The sequence below is a fragment of the Lepidochelys olivacea genome, assembly GCF_965140295.1.
Source record: "Lepidochelys olivacea isolate rLepOli2 genome assembly, chromosome: 1".
NCBI lineage: Eukaryota > Metazoa > Chordata > Testudines > Cheloniidae > Lepidochelys > Lepidochelys olivacea.
Genome location: NC_140411.1, coordinates 253,200,376 through 253,222,800, shown reverse-complemented (window position 1 = coordinate 253,222,800; position 22,425 = coordinate 253,200,376). Strand labels below are relative to the sequence as shown.

Sequence of the window (22,425 nt, the reverse complement as noted above, 5' to 3'; positions counted from 1 at the left end):
TAAATAAAACAAACATATTTCCAGGTAGACATTCAATACTGCACTACAATCAAAATGTTAGGGAACAATTTAATTGAAGAACAGGAAATATCATCACATTGTTTGTTTTATTTTTTTCTATTGATACTTAAAAGGATATTTTGAGTTTTACTATAATGTGTATCTTCCTGAGTTTTTAATCTGTGGTTGGATCTTTACTATATTGTACATGGGATAGAGTGTTAAATACAAGTGAATTCTGATCTATGGACAACAAAATCTCTTGACAGCAACATGTGAGTTTTGTATATGGAAAAATACACCACCAGAAATGAAGATTAGTGCTTTTAAAGACAAAACAGATGAAGGCTTTCTACTGGTTCCAAAGCATGTGTACATGCATTATTATTATTATTATTTATTATTGATAATCGTAATAATCATGTTTATTATGGCAGTGTCTAAGGGCCAACCAAGAGAGGGATCTCGTGCTAGGCACCGTACAAACACACAATAATAGAAGATCCCTGCCCCAAAGAGTTTTCAGTTTAATTTGACAAGACAGACATAAAGTGGGGGAAGGGGTAGAGCACAGGGTGAACAATATAATGACAGAAAATGTCATGTTAGTTCCCTGATTTTTTTTTGGTGGGGGCGGGGATGGGTTTACTTTGGAGGGGATCAGCTAAATGGGAAGGGAAGAGGTGTGAGAGGGACAGGGCTGGGGAGAAGAGTCCAAGAGAGGCAGGTGTGGACTGAAGCTGAGGTGGAGAGACTGACGAAGGAAGAGGATTGGTTCCAACAGCCAGTCATCATGGGGCAGAGAACATCCAGTCAAAACTAGAAAGTTCTCTGAGTGTCCAGAGGTCCCTGCTTTGGTGCCTTCTGCCCCTACTAGCTGGAGTCTCTGATAAGAAGGGAGGTACCACATTGGTCCTAGTGCCCCCACAGTGTGTGTGTGGGTTTCCTCTGTACAGTTCTGGGTCCAGGAGATTGCTGGGCCTCATTTTACCCCCTTCCCCCTCCGGCTTTGGGTCCTTCTGCTCCTACTACTGGCTGGAGTCTCAGTTCCTTGGTACATCCTTCCCACCCAACCCCCAGCCTCTCAGGTCATGTTGTGACATGAACAAGTGAAGGGTAGGAAACAGCACAGGCTAGGACAGTGTTTGACTGCATGTATTGCACCTGGCATTAATTCTTTGGAGAGAAGCAAAGCCTTATTTTTGTGACTGAGAAGAAAGTTTTAACAGGTCTGGATATAGTGTAGTCTTAACCCTCCTGTATTTTTCACATACAAAATCTCAAAGCAGAGTCTACAGCAACTGTCCTCCCTTACTCCTTCCCTCCTCTAAAAGACAAAATAAAAACACCCCCCTCCTACATGGAATGCTACCCCAAGCATAGCTTCCGATACCCAAGATAGAAGAGTGGGAGACTCCATGAAATCTCCTGGGGCCTTTGCTATACCAATTTAATTAACCTGGGAGTTGCCCAAGTACTGCTGTGACAAGTATTAGTACAGAACTCTGAGACAGCTGACTCCCATAAAGCCCTAGTAAGCTGAATATTACTGATTTCCCAAAATGCTGAGTAGAAGAACTCAGTTATTGTTTATACTGGGGAAAATCAATACAGAACATTGAATTTAAGTTTAAACAATACTATAGCCTGTTTGGCAGTATTTGTATAGGAAGGTCACTTACAATGGGCTTCGAGTCCCCTGGACAAGTGCTCCTGTAGAATACTGAACATTTTACACAGGTACCCTGAATGGAGACAGGACAGTAGTCACATTTTAGGAAGGCTATAGCGATGTCTGATAAACTTTATTCAATTATGTCATGATTTACAGAACACAGTAACAGCACCTGAACTGCGAATCCTCCCTCATCAAATCTCTAATGAACATTAATTTTTATCTTTTCAACCTTCCTCCTGCCTCCTTTCCCCGTCATCTTGCCCTTTCCCCATTCCTTTCTTTCCTGACCACTTTCTCTTGGAGAACTGGCATCTCCCTAAACTGGAGCGGTGAGCGACTGTTTCAGCAAATTCTCACACACACACACACACACACACAATGGGGCAGATTCTCAACCGGTGTTGATCTGCATAACTCATTGAAGCCAACGCCGACTTAATCCAACTGAGGATCTGGCCTAATTTGCATATTTCAATATTTATGAGTTGTTTTATGTAACTCATAGGAAGACAACCTTAGCAAACTAACTTGAGATCTATTTCATGCATATCCAGTGTGAAGAGAAAAAATATTTTCTCTGTATCCATATAATAAATCTTACATTGAGCTATAATCCAGCAATGATCATCACTCTTTTCTTATCACGTTTTAGCTCATTGTCACAAATGGTTAGTTTAGCATTGCCTGGCAATGACAGAGACTAACAGCTACAGTAGTGAGATGATTTAGAATCAACTGGCAGGTTTCAAGATGAGGAGTCATAAAAACTCAGCATCTACTAATGACGGTAGCTGTGTGAATAACTGAGTTTTTGGTTTGCTGACTGAACCCAAAATAATAATTATAATTAATAATAAAAACATTTTGGGTTGATCTAAAAAATTGTTTGATTTTTTTTGTTGGACTAGAAAAGTCTAAAAAATTTTGTTTTGGGTTGAACAAAATATTTTGTTTTTGAGGGTTTCTTACCTTTTTAAAATTAAAATTAAGTAAAATTCAAAACAAAAGGTCATTTCAAATTGAAAAACAGAAACTTTTTTGGAAAATGTAGAAATGTTTCTATCTTTTCAGAATTATTATTTTTTAAACCAAAATAACTTGGATAACCAGATGTTTCAGTTGACACTGAATCTGCATTTTTTGTTGAAAAAGTTTTGTCTGAAAATTTTCTCCCAGCTTTAGTAAGTATAAGTAAGTACCGTCATCCTCACTATAGTGAGGATATAGAGTTTGTCAAGGCTTGAAAAGGGTTCCCTGGTTCCCACTTGTGTTAGACTATTCATGACTGATGATGTTACCCCTAGTCTCAGAAAGAAATTAGAATAATCTCTGAATGATGGTCCAAGATGTTTCATGTTTTCCATAATGTTTAAGAGCTTGATCTAAAGTAATTATGTCCACAGACTTCCCATTGGAGACAGTGGGAATTTTATTTGTGAAAGAACTGAGAATCAAGCCTTAAAATGTTCAATGTTTTGGATTTCCACATCTCCAATGTTATACAATGCACATAGGAACACAGGACCAGATTTACAAAGATATTTAGGATGCAGATAAGTGTCTAGTGTAATCTTTTTTTTTTTAAAAGCTCCTAAGTGATTTAGATACCCAATTCACATTGAAAATCAGTGGGAGTTAGGCACCTTATCTGCTTAGGAACTTTTGTAAATCCCACTAACCCTTTGCCTTTGTAAATCTGGCCCATAGTTATTTAGAACACAATTCTTTCTAATGGTACCAATATTTCAACTATTCAATGTCATACAGTTCACCTATTTGCTCATTTCCCAGATAGGGCTTTGTCTTTGTTACAAGTCCAGACTTGGCTAACATGGCCTCCCTTGATGCTGACAGTGCTGTTAATTTGCACAACCTTCATGCTTCCTGAAATTCATGAAAGAACAGTTCCATGATTCATTTTGGCTCTCATGATATTAAGGTATTCCAGTTAGTGACTGGAATAGCACTGGAATGTCACCGTGGGTATGTATTCCAGGCTTTAAAATATTCAGATAACCAAGTGTGAATTCTGATGTGGTTCTAGAGCTGGACAAAAATTATTTTTTTGAAAATGCAGATTTGGGTTGACCCAAGCATTTCAGGAATTCACGTCAAATTTGGCAAATTGTTTCAGGCAGCGAAACAAACAGAAATTCTGAAAAGGTGTAAACATTTCATGTAGACATTTTTTAAATTAACTGTTTTGAAGTTAGAGAAGTCCATGGTAGACCCAAATACAGAAAACAGATATTCTGATACCCAGTCCAGAACGCAAATATCAGATGTAACAAAAGGTCGGAAGCTTTATTTTTGGTTACTTTTGTTTTAAAGCCAGAAAACTTAGTCACATAGATCCCCACCGTTATATTACTTATCGTTGTTGCAATGTGTGTTAATCAATGCGGGAAATGAATCCTACTCAGGTGAAAAGGTTTTGTTTAAGGAATTTGAAATACTAATGTATTTTAGGTGTTGCTCAATTTCCATGCCAGGAACTGTTGTGTGACATTGTGCCTGGTTTATGATTATACTGCACACATGGCACTTAGCTGTTATTACCATGGTTAATAGCTTTTTATTATCACCTCTTTCATTTAATTATAAATGGATGCTGTCCAGTACAGCTGAGGTTTTGCTTCAGAGTTGTGTTTTTGGATGGTTGTAAGTGAAGATTGTAATTGTTTTGCCATATTGTATCACTGTGTCAGAAATGTCTTTGGCCCAGATATGTACTTGAGTGTGATCCAAGAATAGATGATCAGAGCAACACCTATAGCAGACAAAAAGCTTTGTCTGACAGTTATTCTTCTCCTTACCAGATTATCACTGCTGCCAAGTGTACAAGCCCTATAATGTGCTACTCAAACTGAGTATGCTGTGGGGAACTCAATTATTTGAAATATGCAATAGTTTTTGTTTCCTAATCTGAAGAAATAAGGTGCAAAATGGAGCACAGACAAGTCCATATGTTGTATTTATTTAACTGTATTTTCTTCATGTGTCATAAAAAGAAAATGATTGATCTTAAATAGTTACCATGGGAACTAGAAGTGGCTACATACTGGTTTAAGCACAAGTGGAACTCTGGGATGCAGATTGTTTGACTGGGAAGATAACTAATTTTAAAGGGTCGCTATAGAAACTGGATGAGAACTTGAGATGGGACGGGATGTGCTCACCTGAGGTTCTAGCTGACAATTGACCTGTTTACATACTGTATTGTTGGCAGGGCTGTGTATTGTATCCAAAATGTTACCATACTTTATTGCTCATTTCTCTGATGTTGCAATAAAGAGGAGATTAAAGTACCATGCATGGAGTACTTAGTGGCTACAGTCTTAAACCTTGTTGTACTGGCTTTCCTTACCATTTTAATTTCACTCCTTCCCCCATCACATCTGTGTGGTAGAACAGGAACAATTGAGGGAGGAATAAGAACACCTGCAAGAGTATATATTCGACCATTTTTGGCAACGATATCTGTTTCTTCTGTTTCTTCACCATTCACCAAGATTTGTCCCTGAAAAATAAAAGAATCTGAAATTATCTTTGAAAACTACCACACCACTACCTCATAATGTTCTAATTTAATTATTTTTAGGCTATTGGCTGAACAAGAAGTAGGACTGAGTGGACTTGTAGGCTCTAAAGTTTTACATTGCTTTATTTTTTAATGCAGTTGTTTTTTGTACATAGTTCTACATCTGTAAGTTCAGCTTTCATGATAAAGAGATTGCACTACAGTACTTGTATTAAGTGAATTGAAAAATACTATTTTATTTTTACAGTGTAAATATTTATAATAAAAAGAAATATAAAGTGAGCACTGAACACTTTGTATTCTGTGTTGTAATTGAAATCAACATATTTGAAAATGTCGAAAACATCCAAAAATATTTATATAAATAGCATTCTGTTGTTGTTTAATGGTGCGATTAATCACGATTAATGTTTTTAATCGCTTGACAGCCCTATTTGTGATCCGTCCATGGTCATAGTGAAGCAGTGGAAGAACCAGGATTAGAATTCAGGAATTCCATCCATGCTCCTTGACCTTTGAACAGCCCTCTTTGCTAGTCTGCTTTGGTAAATTATTTATACAGATCTAATTTTCATCCATAGCACAATTTTGGTTAATGCATGTGAACAACGCAAGGAAGTTTCATATATCAATTAGCTTGACTTACTAAAAGTACCTACAGTATTTTTTCTTTTAAATGTACTGCACACCAAAAGCATTTTCAAGAGACTAATTTATGGCTCCCTGATTAAAAGGCTGCATCTTAAACTAAGAGTATGAGCCATCACTATATTTTTTTTAAAGTAGGTTAGCGATTAGAAGTTTACATAAGCTGGACTTTTTAATTTTGTTTCCACTTATTTAATTAGCAAAGATCTCAGGATTTGGCCTAAGTTTTCACTCAGTCTTTACTCATGTAAACTCCAGTTGAAATTGATGGGAATCTGCCTGATGAAATATTGAGAGTGAAAACTAACGGTAGATCTAGGCTAGGGGAGAGGTATGTTTTTAAACATGTTAGCTAACATATTATTAAACAAAATGTGGCGCCTAGTGTAGCCAGGGTTTAGTACCTTCAAAACCGTGTTGACTGGGTTCATCATGACCAGCTAAAACATTTTTAAAAGTGTTAAACCCAGTCTACACTTGGTGCTGCGAGATATTTAAAAATGTTAAATTAAAATATGTTAGTGGACACATTTTAAAAACACCCTTACTTTCCTCGACTGGACAGGGCTGAAGGAGGAGCTCAGGATTTGGCCCAGTCTTAAAAAAAATACTAAAAAAATGTGTAGAGCTTCCTGACAAACCCATCTGAACAATAATTTGTATTTTTTAAGTGTCTTTCATAGTGCTGAGCCCTGAAAGGCTCTGGGAGTGGAATGCTGTGAATTTTCCACTCACTTAGATGGGAAATTCCTTTGATCCCTTCCCAGTTCAACACTACAAAGTTTTGTTGCCATATCTAGGTTGTGGAAAAAATCCACACTTCTGATTGACATAGCTATGGCAGCAAAATCCCCCACATAGACTCAGCTATAAAGAGCCCATTTGCCAGTATAGTTTGTCCTTCTAGAAGGTGGTTTAACTATACCATGAAAAGAACTCCTTTTGCTGGTGTAAGCTGTCTTCCCTAGGAGGCTTTGCTGGTATAGCTATACCAGTATAGCTGCACTGGCAAAGCCTTTCTAGTGTAGATGAGCCTGAGGCTCAACAGGTTTTCACTTGCACCTAAAGTAACTGGATGAGTGGATCAGAGAGAAAAGTTCACCAGTAAAAAGTTGACTTCTCCTTGACTTACATTTCTGGTTGTGTTAAAATAGATGAACTGTCTAGCCATGGTCTTGACGTGATCTATGGAGATGAGACTGGCAACCTCCAACTGCAATGAGTAAAAGCGATTTAAAATAAACAAAGGAATGTGTGGTGGGGGTTTTAAGCTGACTGTCATCTGCTCTTCTCAGAAACAGATTGTTGAAAAAATGATGAAAGTGTATCATGAAGAAAGGGGGGTGAAATCCAGCTGGGGGCTGCCCTGATGCAGACCAGTACAGGGGGACCCCCATCTGGGACACTATATGCGTGGCCTGTACCGAGCTTATTAAGACTCCTCTCCCCAGCCTGGTGCAGAGGAAGCAGGGGCACCAGCAAGACAGGGGATGAGGCACCCTCAAACATGTGTGATGTCATGGGACTCTATGCTCTTCTGTTTTGACTCTGGTGGAAAAAGGGAAGAACCGGGGAACTTGTTTAGATATTGACAAACCCACGCCTTCTCAGTTTAAACCAGGCAGGTGTCAATCTTAATAGCATCGGTTCAGAGTCATATGTGCTTATTTTAGTGACAAAGATACGTTTGCCCTTCTTTTTATTCCTGTTAGCACTGCAGAGCCAACACAGCCAAATTATGTACCGTCTCACATATCAGTAGTTTCGCAAGTTCCAGTTGCAAGATGTGATCCTGTCATTCATTGGATTATATCTTAGTGGCAAAAAAGGTGTATTTACATCAAAATACCTATCTTGATTTAAAATCCTAGAGTAGACAAGGCACAAGTAGTTTTTACCTTGATGTAGCTAGTTGAGGTCAATGCTAAGCACCCTATCCTGGGTTGTTGCTGACTAGCTACATCAGATAAAAACTACAGTACTGTGTCTCCATTAAGTGGGGTGTTTCTATGTAAAAAACCACGCCTGTTTTGCAGTGAAGACAGTCTTACCCCGTGTGCTACCCAGTTGAATAACACTGAATGGAAACTGTGTTTAGAGCAACCTTTTGCTTTCAGCGATGCAGAATGTTTGAAATCACACTGCATGGCCAGAATGCTGCTTTCCTGGAGATAGCCTGAACAGTGACAGGACAGGACAGGACAGCCAAGCAGTTACACTAACCTGAGCATAAGAAACGATGTGGTATCGAACGAGCTCCAGACGTTTCCATGCACCCTGCACAAATGACCAAAGGACATTTTTAACCCAGTGCAGCCAGCACAAATCTGATCTGCTTTAACACAGCACTGACAAAATAAAGATATTTTTTATCATTTACATGAGTCTTGAAAATGTCTGTATTATTAGTGATGCTCCCCTGAAATCCAAACAGTGCTCTCCTCACTGCATCTAGTCTGTCCTAGAGTCTGTCTCATCTGGTCTGTGTCCTTGTGCATTCACCTGCATTTCCTTTTGGGAGCGACCCTTTTTTTGCTGTGCATTTCCTGCTAGATGTTCCCTAGGATCAGTGCGCAGAGGAAACCATCCTCCCCCTCCACCCCCGTGTTGATCTTCCCTTTCCACACAGATGAAGTTGGAAGGGTTGGGGAGGTGCTAGTGAGGGACATGTATCATCTCCCAGCTCCAGCAGCAGTAAATCTATCCAAAACGTAATGAAGCCTGAAGCTGCATTAACTCCTATTCAGTGTCACCTCTGTGCTGTGAAAACTCCCTTTAAAGAGTCTCTGGGGTCATCTCCCAGGGAAAGCCTTGTCACTATGGTTTCAATGGAGCCATGTTACCAGGAAATCAGAACGGGAGCAGGGGGCTGTAGCCAGTGTGTTTCTCTGTATGGGACAGAAACTCTGCATCCCAACCCTTGGATGGAAGAATTCAGCAGATTGTACTTTATTTCCACATTTTCAAGGAGATGGGCTGATCTAGCTTTTTCTATCAGGAACTTGTAGGACAGTGAATTTTCCAGCCTTCACTTTGGGAGCAAGTAGAAGGGGAGAAGATGAATTAAGGGGGTGAGGACATTTTTGCCTAAACATGAAGATATTAGCAAAAATCACGAGGAGGATTAGATAAATCTAGTTTCTGAAAATGTTATGTTTTCTTGTTCCTTAGTGTGAAAGTTCCACTTTAAAGCTGCTTAGAAGCATGGAAATTACCATCTAGATCAGATCCAAGGCCCATCTAACCCAGTATCCTGTTTCTGATGCCTCAGAAAAAGGCACCAAAGCTGTAAAAGATACTTACGATATAAAAATCTGTATTGATCTGCATTATCTGAAGAGTTATACCTCTGTAGAAAGCAGGTAGTCCAGTGCTCCATCTTTCATGTTATCCAAAGCATTGTTGTTTGGAACAAAGATTGTGTAAGGTCCACCATCCTGCTCCAAGGCCAGTCCCAGAATAGTTTTCTGTTTTGTTTTATTTTTATTTAAAAAAAAAAAGGGAAATTACATACTAGCTTTGTTGTGTATTTAAAAATAACTTTATAGAATTCCACTTCTATATTCTTACCTCTAACATGGATCTAAATCGGCTGTATCTTCTATTGTTTTGCATCACTGTCATTATGGTCTCCTAAAAATGTATTTTTAATTTTTATGTTACATTATCGTTAAATTAGAAATGAAATAACGAATGCATTTAAAATGTATTCATTACATGATCTTAAATATATTATCAATCGTAAAATATACTTTCATGCTCACAAAATCCTTGTTTACAAATACTTGAATTCTTGAATGAGTCTCAATCATTAAAGACCTGGCCGTATTTGTTGTTTTTATTTGTTGTTTTTATTTATTATTTGTATTGCTGTAGGACTCAGACACACCAGCTGAGATCAGAGCCCCATTGTACGAGTTACTGTACTTTCACATAGTAAGAGATGGCCCTACCCCGAAGAATTTACATTCCAAATCCACAAGACACACAAAGGATGGTAGTATTGAAGGATTATTATCTGTGTTTCCCAGAAAGGTAGTGAAGTACAGAGAAATTAAGTATCTTGCCCAAGATCACACAGGAACAGGTGTCTTGAGAAGGTATCTGTTGTTAGGCACTGAAAAATGGAGACACCCAAAATTAGTGGTCATTTTTCAAAATCATGGCCTTCAGTATTTTGGTTGCTGGTTGAACTTAACTCAGGTCAGGAGTTACCCAAAAGTCACTACCATCTAATGGCCATTCTGGGATATGTGTTGATGGTTTTAGTCCAGTTCCCAGTGGACAGGTGTCCATGTCAAAAACCATCATTACAACTGACCCTTTCATTGATCATCTCAGCAGAGAAGTAAATGTCTGAACTGCATGAAAACTACATTACCCCCTGTTACTTTGGAGGCTGCCCCTGCAAGTAGGATTGCCAACTTTCTACTCACACAAAAGCGAACACCCTTGCTCTGCCACACCGCTCCTCGGAGGCCCTGCCCCTGCTTACTCCATACCCCCTCCCTCTGTCGCTTGCTTTCCCCACCCTCACTCACTTGCTCATTTTCACTGGGTTGGCTCAGGGGACTGGGGTGCAGGAGGGGGTGTGAGGGCTCTGGCTGGGGTGAAGAATCTGGGGTGGGGCTGGGGATGTGGGGTTTGGGGTGCACAAGGGTGCTTCAGGCTGGGATCAAAGAGTTCAGAGGGTGGGAGGGGGATTGGGGCTAGGTCAGGGAGTTGGGCCCGGGAGGGAGTCAGGGGTGCAGGCTCTGGGCAGCGCTTACCTTAAGCAGCTCCCGGAAGCAGTGGCATGTCCCCACTCTGGCTCCTGCATGGAGGCCCGGCGAGGCGGCTCTGCGCGCTGCCCTGTCCGCAGGTGCCGCCCCCCGCAGCTCCCATTGGCCATGGTTACCAGCCAATGGGAGCTGCGGGGGTGGTGCTTGGGGCGGGGGCAGCATGCAGAGCCCCCTGGCTGCCCCATGTGTAGAACCCAGAGGGGGGACATGTTGGCTGCTTCCTGTGAGCCGCGCAGGGCGGAGACTACCGGGAAGCCTCCCATCCCCTCTGCGTGGCACCGTCAACCAGACAGTCAACTGCCTGGTCAGCGGTGCTGACCAGAGCTGCCAGGATCCCTTTTCGACTGGGTGTTCTGGTTGAAAACTGGACACCTGGTCACCCAACATGCAGGTCAGGGTTGAGGCACATTGGCAGGATAGAGTGAGGAAACTTGTACAGTTGCTCTCCATCAGGCATCTTTCATGAGTACTAAATTCATTTAAAAGTAATATTTTAAAAAAATCCTGCTGATACTTGTATGTATGAGGCCTCACCTCTTTACTGCTCCCAAATGTTGGCTCCACGTTGTCCATGGCTTTGTCAATAATGTGCAAAATTCCATTGGAAGCAATTATATCCCCCTGTAAGAGTTTTCCTTTCTTCTTACTTCCCTGAATCCTAATTTTTAATTGATCATCCTAAAACAAGCCAGAGAATAGGTGCTGAGTCCTTTTGTCTTGGAGCCGTTGCATTTCTATGGGGACTCTGTATTGCATACAGCATATACCTTTCAGGGTCATCATCTGAAATTTAAATCTATTAGGGGCTAGGGCCTGGTTCAAAGCTCAAAGGAAGTGGAAAGAATCCCAATGACTTCAGCGGACCTTGGATGTGGCCTGTATTGCTTGGTTACAGGATAGCAAAGTTCAGAATAGAAGCAAGGATGGTGAAGAGCATTAGCCTAGTGGTGAGGGGCAGGATTTAACTTTACAATAACACAGCTCTGATAACAGACGCTAATGAAAATCTGTCAGGAAACCACTTAAAGTGTGATTGCAGCTAAATGATAAACTCCAACAGTCCAGAGGGAATATAAACCATTTCCTTATATTATATATAATTAAAACAACAAAATGTTGCTGATCGTGCTTTGTACTGAAATCTGCAGGAAACCTCACAAGCCTCAGACTGCATTTGCGCTTTCCTGTTATAAATGGAATGACTGTTTGTTTAAAAAAAAAATAAGTCAGATCTGTTTTCTTAGGCCTGGTCTGCACTAGAAAATTAGATCTGCATAACTGTATCGCGCTGGGGGGGAGAGGGGTTTGGAACCCCCCCTTCCCCCTGACCAGTGTATTTAAGACAACCAAAGTTTCTGTGTAGAACAGCGCTAGATTGACAGAATAATTTTTCCATTGACCTAGCTACCACCCCTTAGGGAAGTGAATTACCTATGCTGACAAAAGAATCTCTTCTGTCGTAGGTAGCGTCTACACTGACACGCTATAGCTCAGCTGTGCTGCTATAGCGGTTTAAGTGCTGACGTACCCTTAGATGCTACTGATCTACTGAAAGAAATAAGGAGAGCTGTATTTCAATCATACAGGCGTAAGAAATCAAGAGAGATTTGTTTGGCTATGAACAACACTACCTGCTCTTAAAAAGAGTTTTTAAATGTAGTACACATCCATATGAAAATATGAGGCTAAATTATTCATAATGAAACTCCGAATTTACATCACTGGAGTTGCACCAGGGATGCACTTTGCCCCACCTTTTTCAGAATACTCTTGCCGTATTGATTTTATTTATATTGATGACTTATTTTGAATATGTGTTTCGAAAGGGTGACCAAATTGTGGCTCAGTGGACCAGAGGGTCTGTAATTCCACTGTGCTTTCTCTCCTCCATACAGACCTACAGGACTCTGCCTGCAATATTCTATCTCCATCTGAGTGGTCTCCACTCTGTTTTCCTTACTATTTGATTGAGATTCTTGTATCATGCTTATCACTGTGGTGGAGGGTAGTGTGCTGTCTGGGCAAGCCATGTCTCTGTGTTTACAAAGACTTTATTTTAGAGAACATCTTTACTAATAAATAAAAGCTTCTTTGTTACCCGTTAAGTTACACCGGAATTCTAAGAGTGAATTTCTGCCTCTGCCAAAGTCAATTTTTAAGGTCAGGCTTGACAAAGCCCTGGCTGGGATGATTTAATTGAGGATTGGTCCTGCTTTGAGCAGGGGGTTGGACTAGATGACCTCCTGAGGTCCCTTCCAACCCTGATATTCTATGATTCTATGATTCAATGGGAGCATTGCTGTTGACTTCAATGGGGCCAGGATTTCATGCTAGCCCTCTGCAACGTTTGGACTCTGGTCATTGTACAGGACTGCATTTCCTAGCCAGAAATCTTACTGCACTCTGCTGTCTCAGATTGAATGGGACTGCCATTCTCCTTGTTAAATAAAAGAAGCAAGAAGTCCCCTGCTGGTGCTACTGTCATAGCAAAATCTAGACACACTCTTACCTTATCACTTTTTAATATCTCCCCTGGCTTTCCAGTCAAGGTGTAAATTGTATCTGTTTTATTCAAGCTATTGGTGTTCAGCTGACCAGCAATTATATGAAGTTTTACAAAGTACTGGGCATTCTCCTTATTGGTCAGGAGGTCCTTTATCTAGAAGAGCAAAAAGACAGTGATTTCTTCTTTACATTACAGGCTTTGTTAAAAAACAAAACACCCCCACCCTCCAGATGAGCTCATGCTCTGTCCATCTATTTTAGCAACAGATGTGTCTGAATCCCATAGGGTTAATTCAGTACATAGTACTTCCTGAAATGAGGAGCCTTCAGGACCTGATCCAAGGCCCACTGAAATCAATGAAAGTCTCTCTGACTTTGTCTTAAGCATGTGAGTAGTCACACTGACTTCAAAGGAATAGCCTGATGGTCAACACTTTGAAAATCAGGTCACTTATTTAGGCACCTAAATATAGATGCAGAAATAGAGCTGGTTGAAAATTTTTCATTGTTGTTTTTTACAACAGAAACATTTGCAAAGATTTTCATTTCCTTCCTAATTTTGAAATTTTTGATGGAATGAATCAAATTCATTTTTGTTGTTTTGTTTTTCTTTTTGTGTTTTGTTTCCCTCCACTTTCTCTGCCTTTGCATCCCAGTCCTATCCCAGTGGGGGGAAAAAAGGGAGAGAAATGTAGGAAGATTCCCCCAAAAATCTGACAATTTTCAGTCTGAAACAAAACAGAAAAAATAGTGTGAAAAATTTCCATAAAAATGAAAAACTTTTTTGTTTTTGGTAGAAATTTGTTCATTGAAAATATTTTGACCAGCCCTGCTTAGAAGCCTAACTTTAGGCATTCATTTTTGAAAATGTTGGCCTTAGAATTTTTTTTTAATTGTATATGTGCAGGGGTAAATGGAAGTAACAAAACCTAAAGATTTAAAGTAACATTGCATTATAGCCAGACTCAAAAAATAAAGAGGAGTCTGAAAGAGGAGCTCTGTGTAAGCTCAAGAGCTTGTCTCTCTCACCAACAAAAATTGGTCCAATAAAAGATGTTACCTCACCGATCTGGTCTCAAAACAGACTTTTTTTCGTTTCTCTTTCAAGTGTGAAGGTTTAGTTTTTGACTCCTAGACGCATACAATCAGTGTTCTACAGTTTCAAATCATACTAGCTTGAAAAGGTTCTATGGAATCTAAAATATCAACACAAATCTGATTTTGACATTTAAAAAAAAACAAAAACAAAAAAACCCCACCAACTAATCTCCCCCCCCCACACACTTACATTAATTCCTTTGAATCCCTTGTTTGTTGGCAGTAAAACAGTAAATGGTCCCAGACTACTTAGAGGCCATTCGTAGACATTTTCTTACAAGAAAAAAACAAATGACAAAATGAATACCATGAGGGACTATGTATTCTATGTTCTGTACAATGTAACGTGTACTGTCAGTGCCAAAAAAAACAAAAACAAAAACAAAACAGAATAACAATACCTGTGATTGTTAAAATTTAACAGCTAAATAACTTGGTGATTGACCTGGAATATGAGCAGCAAATTATGGATGAAATCCAAATCATCACTGTACCTACTATATATGGTGAGGTAAGCACATTTAGAACTGTTTTTGGTCATCCAGCTTCCATGGAACAGAACCCAGTGCAAGTCTTGAAAACTGGGTTTCCTCAGCCTTGTATTAGTTTCTGTCCAGGAACAGGCTTGCTATTTGAAATAAATCCGTCCCTCTGGGGAGATGCCAATTAACTGCTGGTAGTGCAAATATCAGAGAACACCTAGCTAGGTAATAAAGGTTAATTTGCTATTCACGGTGACACATCATTTACAAAACAGCAGTTTCATAGCACTGATTCGATCGTTAAGCCCATTAATAGTTTCAATATTAAACCCTGTTTTCAGAGGTTTAAAATTATAACACAGCTGAGTGCAAATATGCAGTTTTGTTCAAACCAAAACAATTTGTGAGTTTGTCATGAATTTGCCAAAAAATTTTGGGGGCTAGATTCACAAGGGGACTTAGGCAACAGTGGAGAAGGAGGAACACCTGTAACCTTTAGCTCAGTGATTGGGGACCTCACCTGGGATTTGGGAGACCTAGATTTGAATTTGGGATGTTGAAGCTGTTTCACTGTATATAAAATACTAGAAAAGACGCTGAGCCACTCTGAGAAGGGTGCTATAGCCTGGTGGTTAGGGCATTCACCTGGGATGGGAGGAGCCCTGGGATAAGTCCCTGTTTCAGAGCAGGAATTCAAACCTGGGTCTGCCACATCCCAGGTGAGTGACTTACCCACTAAGTTAAAGGTTATAAATGGGGGCACCAACACCTCCTCCAGCTGTTTTGTGAATCTAGCCCTTTAAAAAGGCCGAGAACCAAAACATTTCCAGTTGAATTAAATGTTTGTTCAATGCGAAATATTTGTTTTACCAAAAACTCTGAACAAGTTTGTATTCAATTCGGATCAAAATTATTTTTTTCCTATTTTTTTTTCAGAACTGGCAGTGAACCAAAAAAATCAGTTATTCACCCCACTCCAATTATAACACAACAGTAAAAGTTTACTGACAGAGCACATTTGTCTTTTTGTAGTTTATCACAGGTGCTGTGTACTCTAGAATAAATACACAAAATGTAGTTTAAGATTCTGTAATTTGACTGGAAGATGCAGAATGTGCAGGTTGTCTTTTTATTCTTTAAAAGACATTAACATGCAGTTAATGTGTAAAGCAAAGTAACTTGCGCAGTTAACATGCATATGTTATAGGTTCTCAGTGCTGGCAAAATGAAGGGGATCATTCATGCCCCAGGATTGGTTAAGGGGAAAGATGGCTTGTTGTCCAATGTTACTTTTTGTTTTAAAGCAGTACCAAAAAGCACCAACCAAGATCAGGGCCCCATTATGCTGGGCACTATATAAACACATACGTCTACCCTGCAGCTGGGAGGTGAAATTCCCAGCTCAGGCAGACATACACATGCTAGCCAGCACCCTCAAAATAGCAGTGTGGCTGTGGTGACAGCTCAGGCTAGCTGTCCGTGTACATGTCACGCTGACAGACCCTGGTTGTCATCAGCCAGGTTCAAACCTGGGACCTTTGGAGCTTAACATGTGAACCAAAAGATACTTGTCTTTTAGCCAAGGCTGTAGCAGGCTCATCAATCTCTAGTTGGTCTAGGTGCCACTAGAGAGGGACAGAGTGCCACACGAAACAGGCATGGGTTACATACCAACCTAGGGTCTTGGATGGACTATACTCAGAGAGCTGGCAATGGGCTGCTGCCCATGCTGCCATTAGCTTGAACAAAACAAGCATATATATGTCTACCTGAGCTGGGAATTATACCACCTCCCAGCTGCAGCATAGGCATACCCATATTGACACACAGTCCTGCCCTGACAATCTTAGTCTAATTAGCCAAGACAGACACAGGGCGGGAGGGAAAGCATAGGCACAGAGAGGGGAATGTGACTTGTCCAAGGTTACACAGCAGGTCAGTGGCAGAAGCAGGAATAGGATCAGCTCCCCTGACTGCCAGCCTAGTGCCCTATTCTTTGGACCATATTGAAATTTTGTTGTGCTTGAGTCATGATACAATCTTTGGATTTTTTTTTTTTGGAGCACACCCTAGGGTTCTGTTGCCCTCAATAACTGAACAATATCTGTGCCTGCTAGCCTCAAGCCATCTATTTGATGTTACTGACACCTAAAACTGATGTCAGTAATTTCCACTGTCCCTCCAGACACTGACATATCTAAAGGATTATAGGCTAGATAAAGATTGGACCAAGAGTAGGGGAATATACAGCACAACAAATGAGGTGAAACTCTGGCACATAATCCCGATGCAAAATATTCCTATTTTCACTGTAAAAAGTGGGTCTATTGGCAAAAATTACCACATTTTATCCTTAGCCAAATGTAGGGTCTTCCCATTCTTCTTTAGAGAGGCATTCAGAACCTTGCACAGATTTATTGCAATAACTGGGCAGAGTGAAGAGGATTATGCAAATAAATTATCTCTGTATTTCCTGCTTTTAGCGATTTAACTCAGACATGTAACATCATTTTGGGACTGTCTGTAGCTTCAATTTTTTAAGGTTGTGACAGAAGACGGTGTATTTTTGTTGCTCTCCTCATGAGATGCTTTCAATAACTGGCTTCCTCAGCCACCTGAACTTTTTGGGGGTCCAATAAAATGGGATCCGGATGCAAGTTTGGCTTTGTGAAACCAAAAGCATCCTAGATATTTTTCCCCATCAGTTTCCTTTATAAAAGGCAGTTCACAAATAAGTCACATTTCATTTTAAAAAGAAAAGGAGTACTTGTGGCACCTTAGAGACTAACCAATTTATTTGAGCATGAGCTTTCGTGAGCTACAGCTCACTTCATCGGATGCATACCGTGGAAACTGCAGCAGACTTTATATACACACAGAGATCATAAAACAATACCTCCTCCCACCCCACTGTCCTGCTGGTAATAGCTTATTTAAAGTGATCATCAAGTTGGGCCATTTCCAGCACAAATCCAGGTTTTCTCACCCTCCACGCCCCCCCCCCCCACAAACTCACTCTCCTGCTGGTAATAGCCCATCCAAAGTGACAACTCTCTACACAATGTGATAATCAAGGTGGGCCATTTCCTGCACAAATCCAGGTTCTCTCACCCCCTCACCCCCCTCCAAAAACACACACACACAAACTCACTATCCTGCTGGTAATAGCTCATCCAAAGTGACCACTCTCCCTACAATGTGCATGGTAATCAAGGTGGGCCATGTACAGCACAAATCCAGGTTTTCTCACCCCACCCCACCCCCATACACACACAAACTCACTCTCCTGCTGGTAATAGCTCATCCAAAGTGACCACTCTCCCTACAATGTGCATGGTAATCAAGGTGGGCCATGTACAGCACAAATCCAGGCTCTCCCCCCCCCCCTTTTTTTTTCCCGGGGACACACACACACACACACAAACTCACTCTCCTGCTGGCAATAGCTCATCCAAACTGTCCACTCTCCAAGTTTAAATCCAAGTTTAACCAGAACGACTGGGGGCGGGGGGGGGGGGGTAGGAAAAAACAAGGGGAAATAGGCTACCTTGCATAATGACTTAGCCACTCCCAGTCTCTATTTAAGGGGTTTTAGTTGGGGGCTGAAGGTGACGGCTAGTGGCGTTCTGTTATTTTCTTTGTTAGGCCTGTCCTGTAGTAGGTAACTTCTGGGAACTCTTCTGGCTCTATCAATCTGTTTCTTCACTTCCACAGGTGGGTATTGTAGTTGTAAGAAAGCTTGACAGAGATCTTGTAGGTGTTTGTCTCTGTCTGAGGGGTTGGAGCAAATGCGGTTGTATCGCAAAGCTTGGCTGTAGACGATGGATCGTGTGGTGTGGTCAGGGTGAAAGCTGGAGGCATGTAGGTAGGAATAGCGGTCAGTAGGTTTCCGGTATAGGGTGGTGTTTATGTGACCATTGTTTATTAGCACTGTAGTGTCCAGGAAGTGGATCTCTTGTGTGGACTGGACCAGGCTGAGGTTGATGGTGGGATGGAAGTTGTTGAAATCATGGTGGAAACCCCTCCAACGCATTATTAAGGATCTACAACCTATCCTAAAGGATGACCCAACACTCTCACAAATCTTGGGAGACAGGCCAGTCCTTGCCTGCAGACAGCCCAGCAACCTGAAGCAAATACTCACCAGCAACCACACACCACACAACAGAACCACTAACCCAGGAACTTATCCTTGCAACAAAGCCCGTTGCCAACTGTGCCCACATATCTATTCAGGGGACACCATCACAGGGCCTAATAACATCAGCCACACTATCAGAGGCTCGTTCACCTGCACATCCACCAATGTGATATATGCCATCATGTGCCAGCAATGCCCCTCTGCCATTTACATTGGTCAAACTGGACAGTCTCTACGTAAAAGAATAAATGGACACAAATCAGATGTCAAGAATTATAACATTCATAAACCAGTCGGAGAACACTTCAATCTCTCTGGTCACGCAATCACAGACATGAAGGTCGCTATCTTAAAACAAAAAAACTTCAAATCCAGACTCCAGCGAGAAACTGCTGAATTGGAATTCATTTGCAAATTGGATACTATTAATTTAGGCTTAAATAGAGACTGGGAGTGGCTAAGTCATTATGCAAGGTAGCCTATTTCCCCTTGTTTTTTCCTACCCCCCCCCCCGCCCCCAGTCGTTCTGGTTAAACTTGGATTTAAACTTGGAGAGTGGACAGTTTGGATGAGCTATTGCCAGCAGGAGAGTGAGTTTGTGTGTGTGTGTGTGTGTCCCCGGGAAAAAAAAGGGGGGGGGGGAGAAAGCCTGGATTTGTGCTGTACATGGCCCACCTTGATTACCATGCACATTGTAGGGAGAGTGGTCACTTTGGATGAGCTATTACCAGCAGGAGAGTGAGTTTGTGTGTGTATGGGGGTGGGGTGGGGTGAGAAAACCTGGATTTGTGCTGTACATGGCCCACCTTGATTACCATGCACATTGTAGGGAGAGTGGTCACTTTGGATGAGCTATTACCAGCAGGATAGTGAGTTTGTGTGTGTGTTTTTTGGAGGGGGGTGAGAGAACCTGGATTTGTGCAGGAAATGGCCCACCTTGATTATCACATTGTGTAGAGAGTTGTCACTTTGGATGGGCTATTACCAGCAGGAGAGTGAGTTTGTGTGTGGGGGGGTGGAGGGTGAGAAAACCTGGATTTGTGCTGGAAATGGCCCAACTTGAGGATCACTTTAGATAAGCTATTACCAGCAGGACAGTGGGGTGGGAGGAGGTATTGTTTTATGATCTCTGTGTGTATATAAAGTCTGCTGCAGTTTCCACGGTATGCATCCGATGAAGTGAGCTGTAGCTCACGAAAGCTCATGCTCAAATAAATTGGTTAGTCTCTAAGGTGCCACAAGTACTCCTTTTCTTTTTGCGAATACAGACTAACATGGCTGTTACTCTGAAACATTTCATTTTATTCACCAAACACAGCTCTGTACTCCATATGAAGAATCTGCCCTAGCTTCCAAATTCTTTGCTTTCTTCTCTCCAGCAGTTCCCGGCACTGTGACCATCCTTCCTGTTTTCCTTCCCTTCCAACTAGGCCTCTTCCCCTCATTCCTCTTTTAGTAACAGTATTAAAAACATCAGAAATGCCAAAATTCCAGCAGCACATCTGCTTTAAAATGGCCAAAGCTGTAGCTCACTTGTGGGATTGTATATCTTTTCCTGCACAAAATATCAAGCTGCCTTGGCAAGGGGTTGGAAATTATGACCGAATGTGGTGGTAGGTCTTTGTTCTGTCTGTAACATATGTCATTTCATCTGGCTTGTGCCATCAGCATAACGTATGATTTGACACTATGCAGTACGACATTCGACATTGGTGAGGCCTCATCTGGAGTACTGTGTCCAGTTTTGGGCCCCACACTACAAGAAGGATGTGGATAAATTGGAGAGAGTCCAGTGAAGGGCAACAAAAATGATTAGGGGTCTAGAACACATGACCTATGAGGAGAGGCTGAGGGAGCTGGGATTGTTTAGTCTGCAGAAGAGAAGAATGAGGGGGGATTTGATAGCTGCTTTCAACTACCTGAAAGGGGGTTCCAAAGAGGATGGCTCTAGACTGTTCTCAATGGTAGCAGATGACAGAACGAGGAGTAATGGTCTCAAGTTGCAGTGGGGGAGGTTTAGATTGGATATTAGGAAAAACTTTTTCACTAGGAGGGTGGTGAAACACTGGAATGCGTTACCTAGGGAGGTGGTAGAATCTCCTTCCTTAGAGGTTTTTAAGGTCAGGCTTGACAAAGCCCTGGCTGGGATGATTTAACTGGGAATTGGTCCTGCTTCGAGCAGGGGGTTGGACTAGATGACCTTCTGGGGTCCCTTCCAACCCTGATATTCTATGATTCTATGACAACAGCTATTTTGTACAGTGGTAGCAAAGTAAATGTTGAGTTAAAAGTAGATAGAGCAAGATGCTGGAAGTCAGGATTCAATGTATATTTAGCTATATCTTGGACACCACTGTATGACGTTAAGAAAATCACTTTACTTCTTTGTGCTTCATTTTATACCTCTGTGGAATGAGGATACCTACCTCATAGGGGGATTATATTCATTTAATATTTATAAAATGCTTTCAGTAGGAGGTGCTATGGAAATGCTAAGTGTCATCTTATCTACAAAATCTCTGTGTCAGAGCTGAGTCTGACATGGTCTCGGTCTCTTTGAGTCCACTGAACTATCTATGCTTCCTTTCACACTACTGAGCTGCCACAGGTAGTCAGAGAATCCTACTGTCTGCTCTGTAGAAGAGTTTAGCCATAAGTAGGTAGCTAATAGGAATCTTGCCGCAGTCCTAGTGCCATTAGAGGTGGCCCAGGAAGGGCTGCTTCCAATAGCTATGCACTGATTTGAAGGACCTGTGGCAATAGTATTTCCAGCCCCAAAGGCCAGTTGTGAGTAGATGTGACTGGATGCCAAGTTACCTGTGATCTTAGTGAAAAATCATTGACAAGCCTTCAACCCATTGATTGGTTTACATCAGTTTGCATTTTCAAGGCTCTTTTTGCAAGGAATAGAGTTAGAAATGTATTTCTTAAACAAATATAAACTGAGATTCTTCTTTTCTTTTCTAAGTCCCTCAAATTAGGGAGGTCCTCCAGCCTATGTGCTCTGAAAGCCTGTCAAGGCGAGATCTAAATGAGGAATGTATCAAAATAAACAAGTGCAAGAGCCACCTTTTGGAGCCCTCTCTCAAAGTGATTAGACGAATAGACTCAAGTGAGATCAGTGGAAGAGGAACCTCTTTTTCCACGCAGAAATTGTTCTCATTCTTAATTTCAAAATTGGGCTGAGACTTATCTTAATTCACATGGTATTCTTCCCTTGCGATCAGCTGTCACTCAGCCTGAATAAGCTAATGAAACACTAGATACCTCAAGGGCTAGTTAGCAGGGACAGAGTGAGGGACACTCACACTTTTGGTAGCCTTGGGAGTTTCTAGGCTTCAGGCTAAATGTTTCTTTGCTGACAGCTCTTCAGACTAAATCTGCATTCTTTTCCTTAGGTACCTACCAATGAGTGCTATGGCAGATGTCAGTTTTCCTTGCCACTGTCCTCCTGGTTCAGTGTTCAGCTCTGTGATGCGTTCCATTATGTTTCCATAGCATACAAACCCATCACCTACATAACCTTTCTGGCAAGTACACCTGTGAAAAGA

The 22,425-nt window shown here is 41.3% G+C and overlaps 1 protein-coding gene across 1 annotated transcript in view; it reads right to left on the bottom strand.

The window, feature by feature from the left end:
• The window catches only part of STAB2 (stabilin 2), a 133,149-nt gene that overhangs the window by 85,222 nt on the left and 25,502 nt on the right, over window positions 1-22,425 (bottom strand). Inside the window, exons 10-19 of the mRNA XM_084646216.1 lie at window positions 22,281-22,414; window positions 14,442-14,524; window positions 13,158-13,307; window positions 11,183-11,326; window positions 9,438-9,500; window positions 9,215-9,334; window positions 8,091-8,144; window positions 7,000-7,080; window positions 5,046-5,198; window positions 1,683-1,745 (exon numbers count right to left, since the gene is read on the bottom strand). Of these exons, the coding sequence (XP_084502342.1) occupies window positions 1,683-1,745; window positions 5,046-5,198; window positions 7,000-7,080; window positions 8,091-8,144; window positions 9,215-9,334; window positions 9,438-9,500; window positions 11,183-11,326; window positions 13,158-13,307; window positions 14,442-14,524; window positions 22,281-22,414 (1,045 nt within the window). The remainder of the gene's footprint in view (window positions 1-1,682; window positions 1,746-5,045; window positions 5,199-6,999; window positions 7,081-8,090; window positions 8,145-9,214; window positions 9,335-9,437; window positions 9,501-11,182; window positions 11,327-13,157; window positions 13,308-14,441; window positions 14,525-22,280; window positions 22,415-22,425) is intronic.